The sequence below is a fragment of the Octopus sinensis genome, linkage group LG8, assembly GCF_006345805.1.
Source record: "Octopus sinensis linkage group LG8, ASM634580v1, whole genome shotgun sequence".
Taxonomy (NCBI): domain Eukaryota; kingdom Metazoa; phylum Mollusca; class Cephalopoda; order Octopoda; family Octopodidae; genus Octopus; species Octopus sinensis.
Genome location: NC_043004.1, coordinates 64,916,170 through 64,939,672, shown reverse-complemented (window position 1 = coordinate 64,939,672; position 23,503 = coordinate 64,916,170). Strand labels below are relative to the sequence as shown.

The 23,503-nt window shown below is 36.7% G+C and overlaps 1 protein-coding gene and 1 long non-coding RNA gene across 2 annotated transcripts; both read right to left on the bottom strand.

Annotated features, from left to right (window-relative positions):
- Positions 1-780: 780 nt before the first annotated feature.
- On the bottom strand, positions 781-23,503 carry LOC118764565. The gene is made up of 3 exons (XR_005000387.1): positions 23,461-23,503; positions 8,482-8,485; positions 781-902 (listed from the first exon to the last, which is right to left on the bottom strand). It is a non-coding gene; the product is annotated as an uncharacterized LOC118764565 (long non-coding RNA).
- On the bottom strand, positions 896-8,683 carry LOC115215123 (zinc finger protein 726-like). The gene is made up of 2 exons (XM_029784297.2): positions 8,633-8,683; positions 896-3,525 (listed from the first exon to the last, which is right to left on the bottom strand). Exon 2 carries the CDS (start codon positions 3,199-3,201, stop codon positions 2,041-2,043), a length of 1,161 nt encoding a protein of 386 aa, XP_029640157.1. The 5' UTR covers positions 3,202-3,525; positions 8,633-8,683; the 3' UTR covers positions 896-2,040.

Below are 23,503 nucleotides of genomic sequence, written 5' to 3'. Positions count from 1 at the left end.
TCCCAGCTGGTGTGGTCACTGCATCTTTTGCATATCTGGGTGATCTTGTTATGTGCATAATTCATCTTGGCCTTGATAGAGAGAGCCAATTTACAGTAGACGAAGAGGTCCTAGCAAGCGGATTTTCTGTAGAGTACTGTGTCAATTTTCCCCTCATCCGTGATGTTTAGCCAAAAGTCGAGCGAGAAGAGAAAACCATCACTGTTAGGGTGTTCAATGGTGAAGCTAATATGTTAGTCCATTTTATTGAACTTCTCCAGTTTAGTGGAGACATCTTTTTGGGATGGGGCGAGCACGAGAATGTTGTCCACAAACCTGGTGAAAAAAGGTATATGCATGGCAGGTGCTGAGTGCCCTATGCTCCAGCCAGTCTAAATAGGCAATAGTGAGCAGGCCCGAGAGGCAGGACCCCATTGACAGGCCTGAACCCTTTTTGTAGGTGTTGTCCAAGAAATTGAAGTGTGTTGGTGACTATAACTGATAGTAGCTGGTGAATGTCAGAGGAGGTAAGTCTGAAGCAGTTTAGGCCCAAGGAGGCAACACATTCTGTGATTGGGTCAATTGTGAGAACCGAGGTGTATAGGGAGACCAGGTCTAAACTGAAAGTATACCTGTTGTGTCTGAGCATGTCGGGTTTGAGACAAAGCAGTTGTTAGATGACCTCGTCTGAGCTGTTGACATAACCTGGGAAAGTTGACAGTAGGGGTTTCAGGATAGGAGCCATGAGATTTTGTAGAATGGTCTCTCTATGCCAGAGACAATGGGTCTGATGTGGAGGTCAGGTCCATGTTTATGCATCTCAATAAGATGGTAAAATGTAGGCATTCTATTGTTGCGCATGGTGAAGTTCCTTTTTATCCTTGCTGGGAATTTACGCTGATTACAGATGTTGATCAGGTCTTCTAGTGTGGTTGCAGTGACCCCAGTGATTCTGGTGTAGATATTGTTAAGGTGCTGGAATGCTAAATTGTCATATGTGTGTGGTATAATGAGATAAAATTCTCTGTCTTTGTCAGAGGGGAGACATAGACTAGGTTTTCCAACCAGTTTTTTTAAGTGATGATTTGTGTCTTGGAGAGGTTGGGTGGGAAGGGGTTGGCGTGTTTGTCCAGGACTGTTAAGATGGACTGTTTCAACCTAGAGAGTTTGCTGTCCAAAATGTGGTTGGTAGGTGAACCATGTATAATTTCATATCTATAAGATTTTACTTTGTCTTTCCAGTCATGATTTATGAGATTCTGTCTCTGTAAGAAACTTTAATGACAAATAACAATGAATAGGTCTTTCTTCAAAGTGTATTTATGGATTACAAGACTAGAATTCAAAGAGTGATTGTTAATATATGTCACAATAATAATCTTTGTCTCCAGTCTGTATTCAACACTGGATTAAAAATGTAAACTTCATACTGAATGATTCCTCACATATTATCTCACTCTGATATAGTTCTATGTCCAGTCTAAATTCATTTAACAAGGTGCAGGCATGACTGCATAGTTGAGAAGTTTACTTCAAAACCACATGATTTTAGATTCAGTCCCACTGCAGGGCATCTTAGGCAAGTGTTTTTTTTGCTACAGCCACATGATGACTAAAGCCTTGAGTGGATTTGGTAGATGGAAACTATCACACGTGTGTGATAGTTTCTACTCCTATCTTGACATCACATGATGATTATAAACAACCATCAGAGTCACACAAATGGAGTTGTTTCCAGTCAATGGGAAATGTTACTTTGCTTGGAAACAGGTGAGGGCTGGTGACAGGAAGAGTATCTGGCCACAGAAAATATGCCTCAATGAATTCCATCTGATACATGCAAACATAGCAAAGTGTACATTATGATGATGATGATGATGATGACATTTGTAATTTACAGAAAAGGCTTTCCAAAATATTTTAGTGGAAGGGTTATTTTTAAATGAGAGTACATTGAGAAAAATGATAATTCCAATTTCCATCATATTTCACCATGATAAATGTTCTCCAATGAGTGTATGTTGGTGGACTACAAGTTTAGATTTGTAAGCAAAGTATTTCTCACATTTCACAGTTGAAAGGATTCTTTCTAGTGTGGATTCGTTTGTGTGCCTTCAAGTGACTGTTGGTCTTAAAAGATTTCCCACATATATCACAATGATAAGGTTTCTCTCCTGTGTGGATTCGTTTGTGTTTTGTTAAATCACTATTATTAACAAAAGATTTCCCACACACTTCACAGCGATATGGTTTTTCTCCAGTGTGACTACGTATGTGAATGGTCAGTTTAGAATTCTCAACAAAAGACTTCCCACATATCTCACAGTGGAAAGGCTTCTCTCCGGTGTGACTACGGTTGTGAACTACAAGACTGGAATTGACAGAGAATGATTTCCCACACGTTTCACACTGGAATGGTTTTTCTCCTGTGTGACTACGTTTGTGCTTGGTTAAAACAATGTTGGAGACGAAAGACTTGCCACATATTTCACAGTGGAAGGATTTCTCTCCACTGTGTATTAGTTTGTGTCTTGTTAAATTACTGTTAGACACAAAACACTTGCCACACACATCGCAATGACACGGTTTCTCTCCAGTGTGACTACTTCTGTGAATAACAAGCTTTGAATTATTAACGAACGATTTGCCACAGATTTTACAATAACAGAGGTTTTCTCCACTGTGTATCCTTTTGTGACTTGTTAAATGAATATTGGAAACAAAAGATTTCCCACACAATTCACAGCAGAATGGTTTCTCTCCAGTGTGACTACGTATGTGGATAACAAGATTTGAATTATTGGTAAAAGATTTCCCACATATCTGACAGTGATATGGTTTTTCTCCAGAGTGTATCACTTTGTGTCTTGTTAAATCACTGTCAGAAACAAAAGATTTCCCACACGCTTCACAGCGGAATGGTTTCTCTCCTGTGTGACTTCGTATGTGAACAACAAGATGAGAATTTTGAGTGAAGGCTTTCCCACATATCTCACACTGAAATGGCTTTTCTCCGCTGTGGATTCGTTTGTGCTTTGTTAAATTACTGTTTGAGGCAAAAGATTTCCCACAGATTTCACAGTAAATATTTCTGCTTACCGATGTTTTCTTGTTAAGTGTTTCACTTGCTAATGGTTTCTCACCATTGAATGTCTGTGTAATTGCGTCTACATTGTTAAAAACAGTTATGGTAGAAGTGTCCAACTCATTAATGTCCTCCATATTAATTCTTGAAGAATTCTTAAAAACTGAGACATGTCGGTGTCTATTATGGCTCAGTTTCTTGTCTTAAATCCCATGGATTTACATTTGTGGAAAATATACAATGCAGATATATTTTCTACTTACCATTATAATGTTTATTACTGAATGGATCCTCTCCCAGTCAGTATTGTAGACAAAAATGCTTCTGTTTCTACATTAATGAATGTGGATATGGCTAATGTATGCAATGTAGACACAGAATCCATAAATGAATGGCAACAACCTTTCTGGAGGAATCCCTGTTCTTCTACAACAGGTTGTAATAGTTCAGTGCTAGCACAACTGCAAAGTAAGAAAAGACATGACAGTATAAGATTAGATAAGACAGATGTTGGATAAAAAAAATGCACGAGTACATGTATACAGGAGTTCAATATGCATGTTATAAGTATGCGTGCGTGCACACGCACACATACATACATACAGGAATCCCTTGCTTTATGCAAATAATGCATTCCTGAAAATCTGACTGTAACGCAAGATACCATAAAATGGAATTAGTTTGCCTATTGGTTTTCATGTTATCAAGTGAGATTGTGTTCCTAAAGACAATTTTGACAAAAAAGCACAAGAAAACAACAGGAAACAAGCAACACAATCACCTTCAAAGATGAAAAATAACAATTTCTAAACTCACACAGTAGAATATAAGTACATACGTAAAAATCACAAAAACATATCATATGTTAGGGAATTAATAAGAATCATATCATAAGAGTACATCCTTACCCCAAAAGATGTTAACTGCTGTGTGAGGGGTGTAGGTAGATATTATTTACTATCTTTATCACCAACATCAGCTTAAGAGATGAAGAACTTATCCAAAATTGTTTGTTGTTTATAAAACATCATCTCTTTGTACAGCTCAGTGAAGGAATAGAGCTCATTATAAACTCCTCTTCTAATTTTTATGTTATATTCACAATTAGGATCATTATCAGCAGAAACTTGCAGATCTTCCTCTATAAATGCCAATACTTTTAGCAATAATTTTTGTAGTCAATTTTAGAGGTTTAGGAGGAACTTCCATTGTTCCACCTGTATTCTCAGCTTGTTCTTTTTCTAACAGCACCAGCTCCTTATTAGATAAACTTTCACTCTGTGATACTAGCAACTCAATCACATCATCCTCTGACTTCTTCAAATACTAAATCCTTTGCAAGTGTCACAATATCTTTCTGAATTTGATGTAGTTTCTCTGCTTGGGGATACAGTCTGGCCTTATATTTTCCCAAGTACTATTCAAAGTTAAAGGTTTCACTTCATCCCATGAGCTATATTACCCACAGTATCCATTATTTTGAACTTCTTCCCAGAAATCTCTAACTGTAGGTTTACCCTCTCTGTCAATTGCTTTCATAAGTTGTTTGAAAGTGACCAAGGCTCTTAGTCATTCATGCCTTCTAATTTGAATGCCAAATCAGAAGTAGATTAAGCTTTGTGTAACTCTTGAAAGCCCTTGAGTTTTTATTGTGACACACAAGTAGGGGTTTTAATTTCATATCACCAACAGCATTTCCTCCTAAAAGAAGTGTGAGACAATTTTTGGAAACTTTAAATCCTGGTGTTGATTTTTCTTCTTGAGAAATAAAAGTTGTAGCAGGCATGTGCTTTCACAAAAGTGCAGTTTCATCAACATTCTATACTGTTCTAGTGTGTAGCACCCTTCAGCATTCATTTTCATCAAATTGCTTGGGATAATTAGTAGCAGCCTCTATGTCAGTACTCACAGTTTCACCAGTCAGTTTTATGTTGTACAAATTCATGCACTTCTTAAACCATTTAAACCAGCTTTTACAAGCCAAAAAGGAATTTTCCTTAGAAGTTTCACTTTCCTTTTTCTGCAAATATCACAAACTTTTGACCTTTTTTGAATTACCATGTTTACTGGCACAATCAACGCAAGCATGTTTGTGATGACTATATAAATTTGTGGATTTTTTCATGCACCATGCTTCTCCAAGAAAGCTCCTAGTACTGGTGGCCCTAAGTGCCATGCTATTTCTTTGGAGGATACATTGGTGATGATCAAATGCTATGAAAAAAATGAAATGATGGTACTGATAGTGCATGCCGATGGCTTATGTCAGACAATGATATTTACAATTATTCATGATATGGTAAGGGTTTTAACTTACATCCAAGACATTGCTCCAGAGTTGAAGAACACCAAAATTACCAATGAAAGAGGCAAAATCATTGGAGAAATGGAGCAGCTTCTTTCCCTGTGGTTTCAATGGCAACTCATTAGTGTATCCTTATATGCCAGATGATAATTCAAGAGAGAGCACTTTGTTGAAGTATCCTGAAGGCATGACAAAGAATTTGAAGGCCACTTCAGGATGGTTTAGGCAATTCACTTTTCTGAATGTTACAGTCCAAGGCAAAAGTGCATCAGTGGACACAGTAGCAGTGGCTAAGTTTCATGCCACTTCAGTGAAGATTATTGCAGACAATGGCTTTATTCCTCAGCAAATTTTCGATGTAGATGAAACTAACTTTTCTAGAAAAGAATACCAAACTGGGCCTTCATAGCTAAGTTTATACCTAGTTTTAAGGTCTCTAAAGATTATGACTCTCATGTCAGAAGCAACTGCTTGTAAGTTAATGCCTTTCTAAATTTATCATGCCGCAAATCCAAAAGCACTAGGAATATCCCAAAACATGTTATATGGATGTCAAACACCAATGTTTGGGTGAGAGTCATAAATTTTGAAGATTGGTTTTTCAATCGCTTTCTTCCAGCAGTCAAAAAACTACTGTTATGAGAGCAAATTTTTATTTTAGACAACACTCCTAGCCACCCACAAAATGTCATTGACATTTTTCTTAATATCACAGTCGTACACTTACTGTCTAATGCCACCTCTCTACTGCAACAAAGCCCAAGTGTTACTACCAAAGGTGTATACTCAAGCAGGGAGTAGCAGCATCAGAAATGGAGGATGGCACCACACTCTATATAATTTCTGGAAGATATATGATACTTGCAAAGCATGGAAGAATGAAACAGAAATGCCATTTGGAAGAAACTGTACCCTCAATTTGTGAATGATTTTAAGGGTATTAACACTTCTGAAGTAAACAAAGAATTGGTGGAATTGTCAAAAGAATTGAACATGGATTTGGAGGAGGAGAATCTTGACACTTAATTAATGTTGATATGCACCCACTCATAAAAGAAGAGTTGATGGAGCTTCATCAACAGTAATAACAAGATGAGACACAGCAGCTGGGACCAGAACTAAGGCATAAGATGCAGCAAGCTTTTGCATATATGCACTCTGTTAAAATTATAGGGGCTGTTCATGGTGTTTATGTTCCTTATAGAGTTATCCTGGATGACAAGAAGAAAAAAAAAACATTCAAGGCACTCGAGACAAGTTCTTATTGCACTTTGAAAGTCAATGGTCAGAGTTGCAAATGCTTGATGATGAATCAATTCCTTCGACTTGGATGTCAAGGCTTCCCCTCCAGCCTCCACTTCTGGCCAATCAAGCACTCTGATGTCACCAATCAGGTAAATGTATTTATTTTCCTTTTATTTTTGGTTCTTTTCCCACCCAAAATATGGTCATAATTTGGCATGCACTTGAAAGACAATCCAGAGAGGAGATAAGCTTCTCATTAGATAAGACTTATTTTCTTGTCTTTCTCAGTACAGACACACTCCTAATATTCAGCTTAATATACTCGGAAAATAATCTCCGTAATGTCTTTATATAAATTAACGTGATTTGTTGGAAGCTTTATATAGTGTGTTGATTTTTATATGGAAACACACAGCCTAACCAAATATCCATCATCCATCTTACCAAGCTGTGGCATTTTTCATTTTATTTCATTTCTCGAGTTAAGTTGCAATTGAAGTTGAGGTATGCCTGTACAGATATTACTTTTAAATAGGGAGCGGGTGGGGCACAATGAGCAGTTTTTACTGTATCTTTGATGTTGAGGCAAAATATATTTTTTACAAATGTCTACAACCTTACAAAAACTATATCAGCTAAGCAAATGGCTTTCCCTGAATGCATTAAAAACATTATAACATAATCTGAACACTAATTCAGAAAATTATCGCCGTTCTCTTTGAGCATATAAAAAACAAATTTGGCTGAAGTAAAAAGCCAAGATAAGGTAAATTTGCCATTTCAGTTCTCCAGAAAACAGGCTCATACACATCTATATCCATCCCTAGACATCCGAAAGATCAGAAAAGCAACATGAAGAGGATCAGGGGACAATGGCACACGATATGAAATTAACGGAACCCGACATAAAATATTCTCCATAGCTTCTTGACGATCATACAGTTAAAGAGAAATTATTGAAATTAGTCATTACTCATTTTACCTAATTTTAAACATCATGAAAATTATCAAAAATTTACTTGGAATCCAGTAGAGAAAAGAATATTGATTGTTAAACACCAAAAATTATTCAGATATTTTATTAGCAACCTCAATTAAAATCGGGTTCAAAGTTGAAGAAAAAGTTCTTGAAAAAAAAAAAAGGACATGTCACCTGTGTTTCGAACTAACTTCAACAACAACTATGCTGACCAATCTTTACTCTTAAAGATGTTGCAATATTTGCACAGATTTTACTGAACACGCCATCAAAACATCTGGGAAGGAGTGAGAGATAAAATATCGATATCGAAAGAATGCTTTGCAAAAACAGGGAGAAAATAACGAGAAATCCTAAGTTACTCATTTTGCCCCCCCCCCTTTTTTTTATTTTAAGAAATGTTTTCGTTTCAACGATGCCAGGGTAATAACTTCAAAAAATTAGTATTTGCAGTTATTAAAGGGAAGTCTGTAATAGGTAATAGATATTTGTTACGCCCTATATTAACCATAATAACATTGAAGAGATAACTTTTATGCTCGTTCTGTGAACAGTCCAAATAAAGTTAATAGAAAATTAGCGGTTCGGCAAAAGAGACCGATAGAATAAGTACTAGGCTTACAAAGAATAAGTCCCGGGGTCGATTTGCTCGACTAAAGGCGGTGCTCCAGCATGGCCGCAGTCAAATGACTGAAACAAGTAAAAGAGTAAAAGAGTAACCTGTGTTGTAGTGGTAATTCAAATAATACGTATTTTCGATTTGAAGGCAAAGTAAAGAGTGAAGGACCAAGGAAGGCAAAGTAAAGAGTGAAGGACCAAGGAAGGCAAAGTAAAGAGTGAAGGACCAAGGAAGGCAATTAGTCTTCATTTGGATCCTGAAACATCAACGTTGCTCTGACATTTATGAGATAACTACTACACATGATACAATTAACTGAACTCAAAATTATGTTAATCACAAACATTAACGTTTACCTTACGATGTGTTAATTATTACATACGATTATAATTAAATTAAATTAATTAGTTACTAACATACCAAGTAAACGGTGTCATCGATAACATGTCCCTCACTATAAAGATACCGGTGACATACGATAAAGTCCCTAACATAATCGTACTACAATAAGACTCTTGTGTTTTTCTCCGTCGCAACGTATGAATGAGAAAGGAAGGGATGATGGCAAAATATGAATGTATGAATATGTCCATATGTATGTGTACATTCCTGTGTATATGTGCTTGCATGTATTTGTATGCATGCGTAAATGTATGAGTGTGCATGGATGTGTGAGCGCATGTATGCGTATGCACACATGTGTATGTGTGTGTGGATACGTGTATGTATGGGCGCATGTATGTGCGCGCATATATGTGTGTATGTTTACATATGTGTGGGTTCGTATGATTATATGTACATACTTTTGTGTATGTATGTATATACTTGTATGTATATGTATGTTTATGTGTGTGTACGCATACATGTATAGGTCTGTGTGTATATATGTGGATGTAATACCTTGTGCGTATGTGTGGGTTGATGAATGGATGTATATTGGTATGCATGCAGATGTGTATATATATGTGTCTGAGGAGTGTGTATTTGGGTATATGAATGCTTGTATGTGTTGCGTGTATATATGTGTGTGTGTCTAGGTATATATGTTTATATATTTATATGTATATAGGTGCAGGTGTGCCTAGGCGTGTGTGTATATATGTGTGCTGTTGAATGTATGTATGTGTGTGTGTGTGCTGGTAAATGTATGGGGTATATGAATGCTTATATATGTTGCGTGGGTGTATTTATGTGTGTGTGTATGTCTGTAAGTATATATATATATATATGTATAGGTGTGAGTGTGTGTGCTGTTGAATGTATGTATATGTGTGTGTAGGTATATATATATATATATATATATATAGGTGTAGTCGTGCATGTGTGTATGTGCTGTTGAATGTGTGTGTGTGTACATATGGATATGTATTTATGTCTATTTAAGAAGTGTGATTGTATGTATGCGGATATGTATATATGTCTATTCAAGTTGGGTGTATGTATGTATACATGTATATATGTATATGTGTGTGTGTGTATGTATGTATTTATATATATGTATATATTTATGTATATGTATGTATGTATATTTATGTGTGGGTATATGAGTGTATATGTGTATGTGTGTATGTATGAATGTTCATGTCTGTGTATATATGAGTATTTGTATGTATATTGTATATGTATATTTTGCATATGTGTGGCTATTTATAGGACTGTATGCAGGTGTGCATGTGAATGTTTATGTACGTATATGAGTGTATATATGTATATGCATATATATATTTACTTATGTACTTCAACCTATATTCGATTAAGGTATTTGTTGTATTTATACAGGTTTATAGGAAACGGGTGGACTGCATATTTGTTTGTTTAGTTTTAACTACTTATGTGGTCCATCTCGATATTAATGGTTTTGATTTAACATTTATTTAATTAAGAGGATATAATTGTATTACCTTTGATCAATAATAAATTACCTATTATATATAGGGGTACATAGATATGATAATGGATAACCTTGGATTAATATTGAATAACCATCTTATATCAGTAAATCTCTCTATATATAAACGGCAGTTTGTCTGTCTGTGTGTCTGTCAGGTTGTACCCTCACCCTGACCACGGCTTTCAACCGATTCTGATGAAACTTGACACACACATAGCCCAATGTCACAATTCAAAACTAACGCAGCGAAAATTTTGAAAAGTTCCCCCAGTTCTGAAAAAATCGATAAGTTCGACATGGGGTCAAGAATCTAAGCTTTTTATATGCAACACATTTTCTGTTGTAGTTTTCGCAACTTGCAATCAATTTTCACCAAACTCATGGTGAAGCTTAATGTTACCCTAGGAAACTTAATTCTGACGTTAGTTTTCCATGCAATACCTTACCATCAGAAAAAATCTTTTCTATATTCCTATCTTTATTCTCTATTTCAATCTTACTTTTTACCTCTTTAAAGTCACACCAAGTATATACTATTTTATTTGAAATAGTAACGACTATTTTTCTGTCTTTACTTATTTTTCTGCATTCTGTTTAATACATACTAATGAATATTATTTTTTATGCAAACATAAGTCCCTTTTATACATCATATTCTATCTTTAACCCTTTTTACCTCTCTATTTCTTCTACCATTTGTTTACATTAACTATCTGGTATTAGCTCTTTATATACCATCTCCTCACGATAAACTTATGTATTGAAAATTTCTTTAACGATTTCAAAGGTCAGTCCATATTTCAATTCAAACCTAGGATTGTCTTTACATTAGACATATTTTGCTCTACACTACTAATTTGGAGCTAAAATATCTAATTTCCATACTCATCTATAGAGGGAACGTCTTTAATACCGCTTTACTTCATCTCCTAGATCCAATTTTTATGCTATCTTCTTTCTCAAGTTCATTGTATTTTCATTTATACTTCCTGCACTGAAGAGTACATTGATATATTTAATTAAATCAATTTAATGTAATTTTATTCAATCATGAATTTGCATTATAATTTTTATATCTCTGTACAAAATGATCATCTGCAAGAATTAAATTTCTTATACATTTTAACAACTTGTATCTTCCATTTTTAAATAAATTGATGAATTTTATGGGACTTCTTTTCACAAATATACATACATATATATATATATATATATATATATATATATATATATATATATATATATATATATATACATACATATACATACATACATACATATATATATATATATATATATATACACACATATACACAGCGCTATGTGTATGGCAAGTTTTCTACGGCCGGATGCCCTTCCTGACGCCAACACCCACCTGTTGCCAAGCGAGGTAGTTTTTCCCTCTTATACATACATATATATATATATTATATATATATATACATACATATATATATAATATAAACATATATATACAAATATAATATAATATATATGTATACAAACTTAATATATATATATATATATATGTATGTATACAAACATAATATATATATATATATATATTGGGTTGGGGGCGTGGGAATACTTCTCGCTGAAAAATGGGTAGATAAGGTAATTGTGGTAATCAGAGTATGCGACAGAATACTTAAGATTAGATTAGTGCTTCATCATGGATTAGCAACCATATCGGCCTATGCCCCTCAGCTGGGGCTACCTGATGGACAGAAAGACCAATTCTATGGCACCCTACTGCAGACTACCTCGTTGAAGAATGACAGAGACTTTCTCTTTGTGGCTGGTGACTTCAATGGACAACATGCTGGGGCCTTCCATGGTGTACATGGAGACTATGGTTATGGTTCCTGCAACAAGGAGGGAACCAGCCTGCTGGAGTTCTGCGATGCAAATGATCTTATGGTTTGCAACACTAACTTCAGGAAACCTACCAGCCACCTAGTCACCTACCAATCAGGCTGACATACCAGCCAAATTGACTACATCCTTGCCAGGAAAAAGGAAAGATGGCTGCTTATAAATGCCAAAACCTTCCCAGGTGAAGAATGTACCCCACAACATAAATTGGTAGTTAGTGACTTTAGATCAGGACTAAGAGGACGACCAGCATGGAGAAGAAGGATCTGGAAGCTTAAAGATCCTGCGAATGGACAGAGACTTAGGGACATATTACTTGAAGCCTTTGACAAAGTACAAGGGGATATAGCTTCACATGGGGTAGAAGACAACTGGAGGTTTCTAAGGGACAACCTGCTGAGAGCCACTGACCAGATCTGTGGCTGGTGCAAAGTCCCCTCTCAACCCAAAATAACGTGGTGGTGGAACAATGTTGTAGACAGGGCTATTAGAGAAAAGAGACAGGCTTGGAAGGACTGGAAGAATGATGGTAGCAGGGAATCATATTAGACTGCCAAAAGAGAAGCTAGGAGACAGGTTTAGTTAGCCAGAGGGGAAGCAGATAAGAAAAAATTTGCCAATGTTCTGCACCGTGAGGACCAAAGACTTGAGGTATTTCGTGTTGCAAGACAGTGTGTGAGAGAGAATCGTGATGTGGTAGGAGAGAAACGTATCCACATGGATGATGGTTCTCTTGCACTAAATGAGGCTGTAAAGAGATAGGTTTGGAGATGCCACTATGAAAGTTTGCTGAACAAAGAAAATGAATGGGAGAAAGAGAGTCTGCTGATTGTCGACCCAACAGAGGGACCAGCTATCCGAGTTGACAGTACCTTGGTAGTTAAAGCAATTAAGAGCATGAAGACAGGGAAAGCCCCCGGCCCATCAGGAATTACTGCAGAGATGGTCAAAATATCTGGCAGTGTCGGCATTAGCCTGGTCACCCGTATAGTTAACCAGGTGATACACAAAGGAGTCATAGCCAATGACTGGTGTAGCAGCATAATAGTCAACTGCTACAAAGGAAAAGGTCACGCTTTAGATACAAATAATTACAGGGGTATCAAGCTCTTGGATCGGGTAATGAAGGTCACATAGAGGGTCATAGCCCAACTGATTAGGGAAAGAGTCAGTTTGGATGAGATGCAGTTTGGTTTCGTGCCAGGAAAAAGCACCACTGATGCTATATTTCTGGTTAGACAGCTGCAGGAGAAATACCTAGCCAAAGATAAGCCCCTTTACCTGGCTTTCATTGACATGGAGAAAGCCTCCGACAGGGTCCCCCAATCCCTTATTTGGTGGTCAATGAGGAAACTAGGGATAAATGAATGGTTAGTGAGAGTCGTGCAAGCCATGTACAGGGACGCTGTCAGTAAGGTGAGGGTTGGCAACGAGTACAGTGAAGAATTCCGGGTAGAGGTAGGGGTCCACCAAGGTTCAGTCCTCAGCCCCCTCCTATTTATCATAGTCCTCCAGGTAATAACGGTGGAATCCAAGACAGGATGCCCCTGGGAGCTCCTCTATGCTGATGACCTTGCTCTAATTGCTGAGTCACTAACAGAACTAGAGGAGAAGTTTCAAGTGTGGAAACAAGGATTAGAATCGAAGGGCCTTAGAGTCAATCTAGCTAAAACCAAAGTCCTAATAAGTAGGAAGGCAGGCAAACCACAAATCCCTTCAGGTAGATGGCCCTGTTCGATCTGTAGAAAAGGCGTAGGTAGAAACTCTATAAGATGTACCAAATGTAAACTATGGACACATAAGAGGTGCAGCAATGTCAAAGGAAGGCTAACTGGGAAGATAGTTTTTGTATGTGGCAAATGCTCAGGAGCAATAAACACTGAAAATGCTCTGAGACCAACTTCCGCTACATTCCAGGGAGAAAAACTAGAAGTAGTTGATAGCTTCCGTTACCTAGGCGACCAAGTCAGGTGGGTGTGCTGAAAGTGTAACTGCTAGAGTAAGAATAGCCTGGGCAAAGTTCAGAGAGCTCTTACCTCTGCTGGTGACAAAAGGCCTCTCGCTCAGAGTAAAAGGTAGACTGTACAACGCATGTGTATGAACAGCCATGCTACATGGCAATGACTGCTGAGGATATGCGTAAGCTTGCAAGGAATTGAGCCAGTATGCTCCGATGGATGTGTAATGTCAGTGTGCCCTGAGAGAAAGGTTTGACCTAAGAAGCATCAGATGTGGTGTGCAAGAGAGACGATTGCGCTGGTATGGTCATGTGGCGAGAATGGATGTTGATAGCTGTGTGAAAAAGTGCCACACCCTAGCAGTTGAGGGAACCTGTGGAAGAGATAGACCAGGATGAGGTGGCGAAGCATCACCTTCAAACATTGGGCCTCACTGAGGCAATGACTAATGACCAGGACCTCTGGAAATATGCTGTGCTGCAGAAGACTCGACAAGCGCAAGTGTGACCATAGCCATGTGGCCTATGCTAGGGTGTAACCAGTCCACTTGTGCATGCCTTTTCTTCATTGGACACTAAACTCTGCTTGCAAAGACCAGTTGAGGCAAGTGAAATCGAAGTCGAAGTCAAATTCGGTGACTGGCATCTGTTGCTAGTGGAGCGCTAAGAGTACCATACGAGTGAGATCGTTGCCAGAGCAACAAGCTGGCCTCCGTGCCGATGGCATGTTAAGCACACCATTCAAGTGTGATCGTTACCGCATCGCCTTACCAGCACTTGTGCTGGTGGCATGTGAAATATTTGAGCGAGGTCGTTGCCAGTGCCACTGGACTGGCTCCTGTGCAGGTGGCACGTAAAAAGCACCATTTGGGTGTGGACGTTGCCAGTACCACCAAACATGCCCTCATACTGGTGGCACATAAAAGCACCCACTACACTCTCAGAGTGGTTGGCATTAGGAAGGGCATCCAGCTGTAGAAACTCTGCCAGATCAGATTGGAGTCTGGTTCGCCAGACCTCAGTCAAATAGTCTAACCCATGCTTGCATGAAAAGCAGACGTTAAATGATGATGATGATATACAATGATACTATATATATATATTATATTTGTATATATATGTATTATATATATATATATATTATATATATATATATATAATATAATACACACACACACACACACACACACACACACACATATATATATATATATATAACTAGCAGTATCGCCCGGCGTTGCTCGGGTTTGTAAGGGAAATAACTATAAAGCATTTTTAGAGAGTTATAGCCAAAAAATAGCAAAAAGATGGAAAAAATTTATTTTTGAGAGTTAAAATGGTGGAGTTGCGTCCCCTAGACAGTCTGTGGTTTGTGTTTCTAATTCTCGACCCCATGTCGAATTTATCAATTTTTTTCAGAACTGGGGGAACTTTTCAAAATTTTCGCTGCGTTAGTTTTGAATTATGACATTGGGCTATGTGTGTGTCAAGTTTCATCAGAATCGGTTGAAAGCCGTGGTCAGGGTGAGGGTACAACCTAACAGACACACAGAAACACACACAGACAAACTGCCGTTTATATAGAGAGAGATAATAAATATTAGGGAATAAATCCAAATTTACAGGGAAAAATCAGATTTATGATTGAATCCAATTTTATAGTAAAATATAATATAATATTAATTAGAGACAAAACCACTATTATGCAAATCAAACAAAGAAAGACTTAATCCAATACATAAAAATTTTTATATAAATTAAATATAATTAAGATTAATTAAGATATCCACTACGATCGTTTCTTGTCACTTCAATGGACATTCATCAGGTGGTTTTCAAGACCTAAAATATAATCAATATTTTTAAGATATAAATTTGAAATGACTAATATATATAAAATATAAAATTATCAATGAAAATATATATAATCAAGAACTAAAATAACCTCTATAAACGATTGTATATAATGAAACCTAGTATTTAAATTCTCATATTTAAAGATGAAATAGCTAATTTCAAAAAACAAAAACAAAAAATAAAAAATATATATACACACACTTGCTCATGCACAAATATCCATGTATGTATATAAACATATCTAAATACATACACAAACTCACACACACATATATATATCTATACATACACATAAACATATAGACAAAGATAAATTTATAATTTAGCCGTATACTTCTACACATTACTAATTCATACTCCCACACACACACATACAATCTCTCATTCATAAACAAATTCTCTCAGCATGATAATAACACAGAGGAAATATAACATCCAGTAGCCGCAGATACTCAACAACAAACTTATAGAAACATTTCATTCTTAGTAAAATATTAAATACTATATACTATATATATGTAATAACCATATATAAATACGTAAACAAACACACTCACATATATATTCTATATACTATATGCATTTAATAAACATATATAAATATGTAAACAAACACACACACACTTATATATTTATACATACAAAAATACATAAAGACAATATTTCTACACATTAATAATGCATACTCACACACACACACATACAATCAATCATTCATACATAACCGTATTCACACTGCAATACTCTAACACAGAGGAGGGACAAATCCAGAAGACACAGATACTCAGCTACATATAGGAATAATCCTTACTTAGTAATATATTATTAAAAAATACTATCATTACTATAAACAAATTTATGAATGGGAATATTATCGTATATAAAATTATTCTATTATTAAACAAACCTAAACCATTTTAAATCGAAACCTATCTATTTATCAAAGTATATCTAAATTATTTAATAACTAAAAACAAAGAAAAATACGATAAATAGATCACTACATAAACAGCAAGATTAACATAAGGATAATATATTATTCAAAGGCTTACACATATTAGTGGTTTTGTCTCTAATTAATATTATATATATATATAATACATATATATACAAATATAATATATATATAGGATCTTTACCAGCAGATTTAGAAAATATTTTTTTGTAACTAAACACTTTCAAACTTCGTATACTGGTAGAATGTGTCATATAAAACATCTTTTACTCTTAACATTTTTGAGAAAAGTTTATAATTATGAAGTTATTTCGTGTTAAAGTTCTTGTATTTCGGCAATTTCAACCAATCAATGACGTGTATTCAGCTGAATAAAATTACTGCAGTTGTTTGTCAACAACAACTTGTGGCGGTGTATATTTCGTTTATTACTGACATATTTCATCTCAGTTATGTTCGTATGAATAAACGAGTGTATCTGAAGCATGTTTACTTCATGGCACCACTATAATCGTTCGAGCATTTCTATTGCTTTTAGTTTTTGTTTTCCTGTTTTTCAGCTACTATTTTCGGAAAGACTTGTTTTGCCCCCCCCCCCCCCATACCCCTACCCCTCCAATTTCTTCATTTTTCATTTTATTCCATAACTCTAACCTAAAACCCCAACCCTAACCCTAAAACCTTAAAGCTAAAACCAGTACAAACGCACGAACGATGTCATAAATAACAATGACAAACGAAATATACACCACCGATAATTGTTGTTGACAAACAATGGCAGTAATTTTATTCAGCTGAATACACATCATTGATTGGTTGAAATTACTGAAATACGACAACTTTCACACGAAATAACTTCGTAAATATGAACTTTTCTCAAAAACGCTAAGATGTTTTATAAGATGTTTTATATGACACATTCTACCAGTGTCCGAAGTTTGAAAAAAGTTAACAGAGATGAAGCAATATGTCAAGGGGAGCAACTCTTATTTTTACATGACGTTCTTCAGTGTTTTTGGTAAGCATACAGTTAGAGGAGTCATTTCATTTTATACACAGTTAATTATATTACCGTAGTAGGTTTTAAAGATTAAGTAGTAATGTGTGAATGAGTGTATATGCATATATTTTATGTTCTAACATCTCATTTTCTCTCTCAGACAACAATAAAGCAACATTGTTTAAAATATTTTAACTTAGTACTACATGATAATTGTCAGCTAACATCTTGTTTTAAGTTTTCCTTTACCAAACCTCATGATATTGCTTCTAATAAATCTTGATTTTTATGATTGTACCAACTATGATTTCTGTCTGCTCCCTCAGCCCTACCTCTAACAGATACTGCCCCTTTGTTCTATCAGCCTTAGATATACAAGGATTTGATAAAGTAACCTATAAATTAAAACTGACCCCATAAAAACAAAAAATCAGTGACAAGCAGAGTCTGTAACAATGTATATCTTCTTGATGCCTTAGTAGCTGCTATGCTGGAGTGAAGGCAGCATGCTCTTTGTCTATCTCCTTAACTTCTTGGAGATTTCAGGTATGATTATACTAATGTGCCCATCTGTTTTGATTTTATTAAATTCTATGTCTCTGTGCAGCTGAGGATTGCTCTGCTTTTAAAATGATGTAATGATTGCATTTTTGAATTAAATGGAGTTGAATTAAATGAAGTTGCATGAAACGATCGTATTGTATTACCTCTGAATATCCTTGTTGCTTATTTTGATTTTAATCACCTTACTTTGAAATTGTATGGATAATACCGTACTAAATTCTGGTGCCTCAACTGAAGTACCATATTCAAATGAATCTATCTATCTATCTATATATATATATATATATATATCAAGTAAGTTTATCTATCTATCTATCTATCTATCTATCTATATATATATATATATATATAGAAATATAATAAAAGGCTCCCAAATAAGGAAGCTTAGTGCTTATTTGGGAGCCTTTTATTATATTTCTACATGAATAATATTTTGTCTAATGACTAATTCGTCTTTTGTGCTAGGCCACTGGTAATAATAACCTATGTTATTACCCTTTTTGATTATGTTCACATATCTATATCATCATCATCATCATCATTTAACGTCCGCTTTCCATGCTAGCATGGGTTGGACGGTTCAACTGGGGTCTGGGGAGCCCGAAAGCTGCACCAGTCCAGTCAGATCTGGCAGTGTTTCTACAGCTGGATGCCCTTCCTAACGCCAACCACTCCGAGAGTGTAGTGGGTGATTCTATGTGCCACCGACACAGGTGCCAGACGAGGCTGACAAACGGCCACGCTCGGATGGTGTTTTTTATGTGCCACCGACACAGGTGCCAGACGAGGCTGGCAGACGGCCACGCTCGGATGGTGTTTTTTATGTGCCACCGACACAGGTGCCAGACGAGGCTGGCAGGGTTCTGAGTTCAGTCCCACTGCATGCTCTAAGCACTCCATGTAACCCCTCATAACTTTTTAAGTTTTTGTAATTTTCAGAAACTTTTGCGAATTTGTGTTCTACACACAGGAAGTCATACAATTATGTAAAAAATCTAAGAGAATAGATTTAAGGGCTATTTCATTGTTATTTTTAACACATCTCATGACCACCTGATACCTTCCTTGTTTCTTATCACTCTGACATATTGATGTTTTTTCAATATATTTCTCCACATTTAATGGTTTATTGCAAGGATTTAAGCCAAAAATCTGGACTATCCCTATGTTAAACTGATTTTTTAAAAATTTAAAATATTTCTTTTAGTAATTTTTTTATTTCGAAAACTTTTTTAAAATTTGGAAAAAGTTCAAGATGTTAAATTGTGTGTGTGCGTGTGTGAGGCAGGGGAATTAAATTTTTCTTTTTTGCATAGTCATAATCTCTGACATCTAAAATGCAGGAATCAAAAAAGATATTTTTAAAAAAATGCATTTTTCAAGGAGAGGTGTGAAACTGCATTAGCCCAAATTTTCTTTTATAGTCATATGAATTCCCATGTGGAGAATACAAATTCGCATGTATTTTCTGAAAATTCCAAAAATAAAAGAAGTTATGAGTGGTTGTATGGGGTGCTTAAAGCAGAATTCCGCTGAGATGGGTGGGTTTTCTCAAGAACCAATCGCCAATCATCTTCGTCCATTGTCATCTCTTCTGTGAGGCCCAACATTCTGAGATTGGTCCTGTTACTTCATTCCATGTCTTCCTGGGTCTCCCTCTTCCACAGGTGCCATCCACTTTCAGTTATTGGCACCTGTTTATACAGTTGTCTACATTCATACGCATCACATGTCCAAACTAACTCTCTTGCATGCTGCATCTGATTCCTCTTATGTTCAACTTTCCTCTCAGTCTTATGTCTCACAACCATGGTGTGTAGCCATTTGTACACAAGCATCATACAGTATGCAATTCACTCCGAGAGAGAGTCCTTTTGTTACCAGCAGAGGTGATAACTCTCTGAACTTCCTCCATCCTATTCTTATTCTTATTCTAGCAACAATCCTTTCAGAACATCCTCCACCAATGCTAACTTAGTCACCTAGGTAACAGAAATTGTTTACAACCTCAAGAGAGCCTCCTGGGCATTTGAGAGAGTCTAATTCCCGTGTGTCCTGAGTGTGTATTGTTCCTGCACATCTGCCACACATGAAGATGACTTCTGTTAATTTACATGTGATTCCACTGCACCTTTTATGTGTCCATAGCTTATACTGGGTGCAACAAATGGAATTACTTCCTACTCCTTTTCTACATATTGAGCAAGGAAGCAAGTGAGAGAGTCTTTTCTGCTTTCTTGTGAACAACAACTTCACTAGGTTAACTTTAAGGCCTTTTGATTCCAGATTTTGCTTCCATACCTGGTCAGCCATGTGTAGCGACTCAAAATGAAGCGACCCCATACGATATCAAGTGGAAGATCTTAGAATGGCCAGGTCCCCCACATCAACGGGAGTGTGCGCTGCCAGTTCTGCATAGCTGAGCATGCTAGTATACTCAAAGACTCCCTGAGACCTGGGTTGCTGAGTACTCGCTAAGAAATTTTCACACATGCATCCAGTTCAAGCACTACCAGCTCCAAACATGGGATTCCTCATTTGCTGACTAAACCCAGAAGAGTCCTTACGATCCATTAGCAGGCCAAGTGATACATCTCTTATTCCCCTCTCCAAATAGCTGGTCTAGAGGAGATAACCCGTCCTCATTAACGCTAGACTTTTTATTCTCTGCTGACCAATTAACCAATGACTGTAACAGCTTTCCACCTCCCAAAGGGGAAGAGTTAAATTTGTCTTTGGACTAGGTAGTGGTTCCCAAACTGTGCACCGCAAGATGTAATAAGGTGCGCCTTGAGAAAATATGAAAAATACAAACCGAAATTCACTAGAAAGTTCATATAGAAATGTCTAAGTGGCAAAAAACTAAATACTAAGTTCTAAACTAAGAATAAGAGGTGGTTGAGTCATTCATTTAGGCTAGTAATGGTATTACAGTGTTATTCAATTTTGAATCTGAAATTTCATAAAGATAAGAACTAAATTAGCATCAGTCTATCCTAGAAATTGACGTCTTATGGACATATTCAGTGCGGCTATATTTTAATTTTTTTCATTGATATAGGGGCGAGAATTTTCATCTTTACAATTAATTTTGAAAGACTTCTCAAAAGAGTCCAATAATATTGTGATACGTTGTCACTTTTCACAGCTCACTGGTCATTTGTCTCAGTTTGACTCTATTAGTAATCTGTGCTCTTTGTGCAATACAATTCATACTAACAGACTAAATTACCCATAAAATGGAAAAGTTTAAGAGGAAGCATAACGATGACGATTATGAATCTGAAAGTGAATGTTTGTCAAAAGCAACTAAGCATAGTGATAATAATGTGAAAGCTTGACCCAATCATAAATATTGCAATAGCTATTTAAAGTCTGAGTTTCATTGGACTGGCAACGAGGATCAACCTCTTCCGCTGTATGTTGTTTGTGGTGAAAAGATGTCTAATGAAGGCATGTTGTCTTGCAAGTTGAAAAGGCATTTTACAACTAAACACTCGTCTTCATTGTAAAAATCTGAATTATTTCCAAAGACTGCTAGAACAGCAATCTAAACAATGAAACTATTTTGGGAAAAGGATGAATGCTTCTGAAAAGGCTCAAGTCGTGTCTATTGAGATAGCCGAAATGATTGCACTACAAACAAAATTGCCTTCTTTAGTCAAGTTGATTATCTTATCTGCTTGTAGAAAGATGGTTAAAATCATGTGAGGTGATGAAGCCAATCAAGAAATGAGCAAGATTCCATTCTCAAATAATGCAATCTATTGGAGAATTATGTGTGTATATGTGTGCATATGCAGATTCTATGAATGAAGTATTACTTTCACTATGCCTATTGGAGTAATTTCCCTTTATTCAAAGGTTTTTTTTTTCATAGCATTTTGTTTTAATAACTGATGAAATGCCGGAGCAGACTTCAGCCCCAGTATCCAAAACTCTGAGTTTTATTATGGCAACCAACTAATTGTCACATATTATATTTATAGATAAATTCCTCTATTTTATATAATATTGAGGTCTCTTTCATTCTTTTGTTGTCATATTAATATATATATATATATTAGACGCATGTGTACGAACAGCCATGCTACATGGCAGTGAAACATGGGCCATGACTGCTGAGGACATGCGTAAGCTCACAGGGAATGAAGCCAGTATGCTTCGATGGACGTGTAATGTCAGTGTGCATACTTGACAGAGTGTTAGTGCCTTGAGAGAAAAGTTGGACCTAAGAAGTATCAGATATGGTGTGCAAGAGAGACGACTGCGCTGGTGTGGCTATGTGGCAAGAATCGATGTGGATAGCCTTGTGAAAAAGTTCCACACCCTAGCCATTGAGGGAACCTGTGGAAGACCCGGGATGAGGTAGTGAAGCATGACCTTCGAACATTGGGCCTCACTGAGGCAATGACTAGTGACTGGGATCTTTGGAAATATGCTGTACATGAGAAGACTCGGCAAGCGCAAGTGAGACCATAACCATGTGGCCTATGCCAGAAATTACACTAATTCTCATTAATACAAACAAAGAGTTCAGAAAAATGCAGTGGGATCTCAAACAAACTGACAGAAGGATTTCATTTGCAATAATAGTGACTGAGACCTTTGGAAATATGCTGTGCTTGAGAAGACCTGGCAAGCCAAGTGAGACCATAACCTCGTGGCCTATGCCAGGAGTGTAACCAGTCCACTTATGCATACTTTTCCTACATTGGACATTAAACTCTGCTTGCGAAGACCTGTTGAGGCAAGTGAAATCAAAATCAAATTCGATGACTGGCATCCGTTGCTTGTGGAGCGCTAAGAGTACCATACGAGTGTGATCGTTGCCAGAGCGACAAGCTGGCCTCCGTGCCGATGGCACATAAAAGTCACCATTCAAGCGTAATCATTACCTGCGTCGCCTTACTGGCACTTGTGCTGGTGACACATGAAAAAACATTCGAGCCAGGTCGTTGCCAGTGCCACATAAAAAGCACCATTTGAACGTGGCCGTTGCCAGTACCGCCTGACAGGCCCTCATGCTGGTTACACGTAAAAGCACCCACTACATTCTCAAAGTGGTTGGCGTTAGGAAGGGCATCCAGCTGTAGAAACTCTGCCAGATCAAGACTGGAGCCTGGTGCGGCCATCTGGTTCGCCAGACCTCAATCAAATCGTCCAACCCATGCCAGTATGGAAAGCGGACG

Bases quoted from the DNA above. Each gene is read 5' to 3' on its own strand.
- LOC115215123 (XM_029784297.2), bottom strand. From the start codon at position 3,201: ATGGAGGACATTAATGAGTTGGACACTTCTACCATAACTGTTTTTAAC.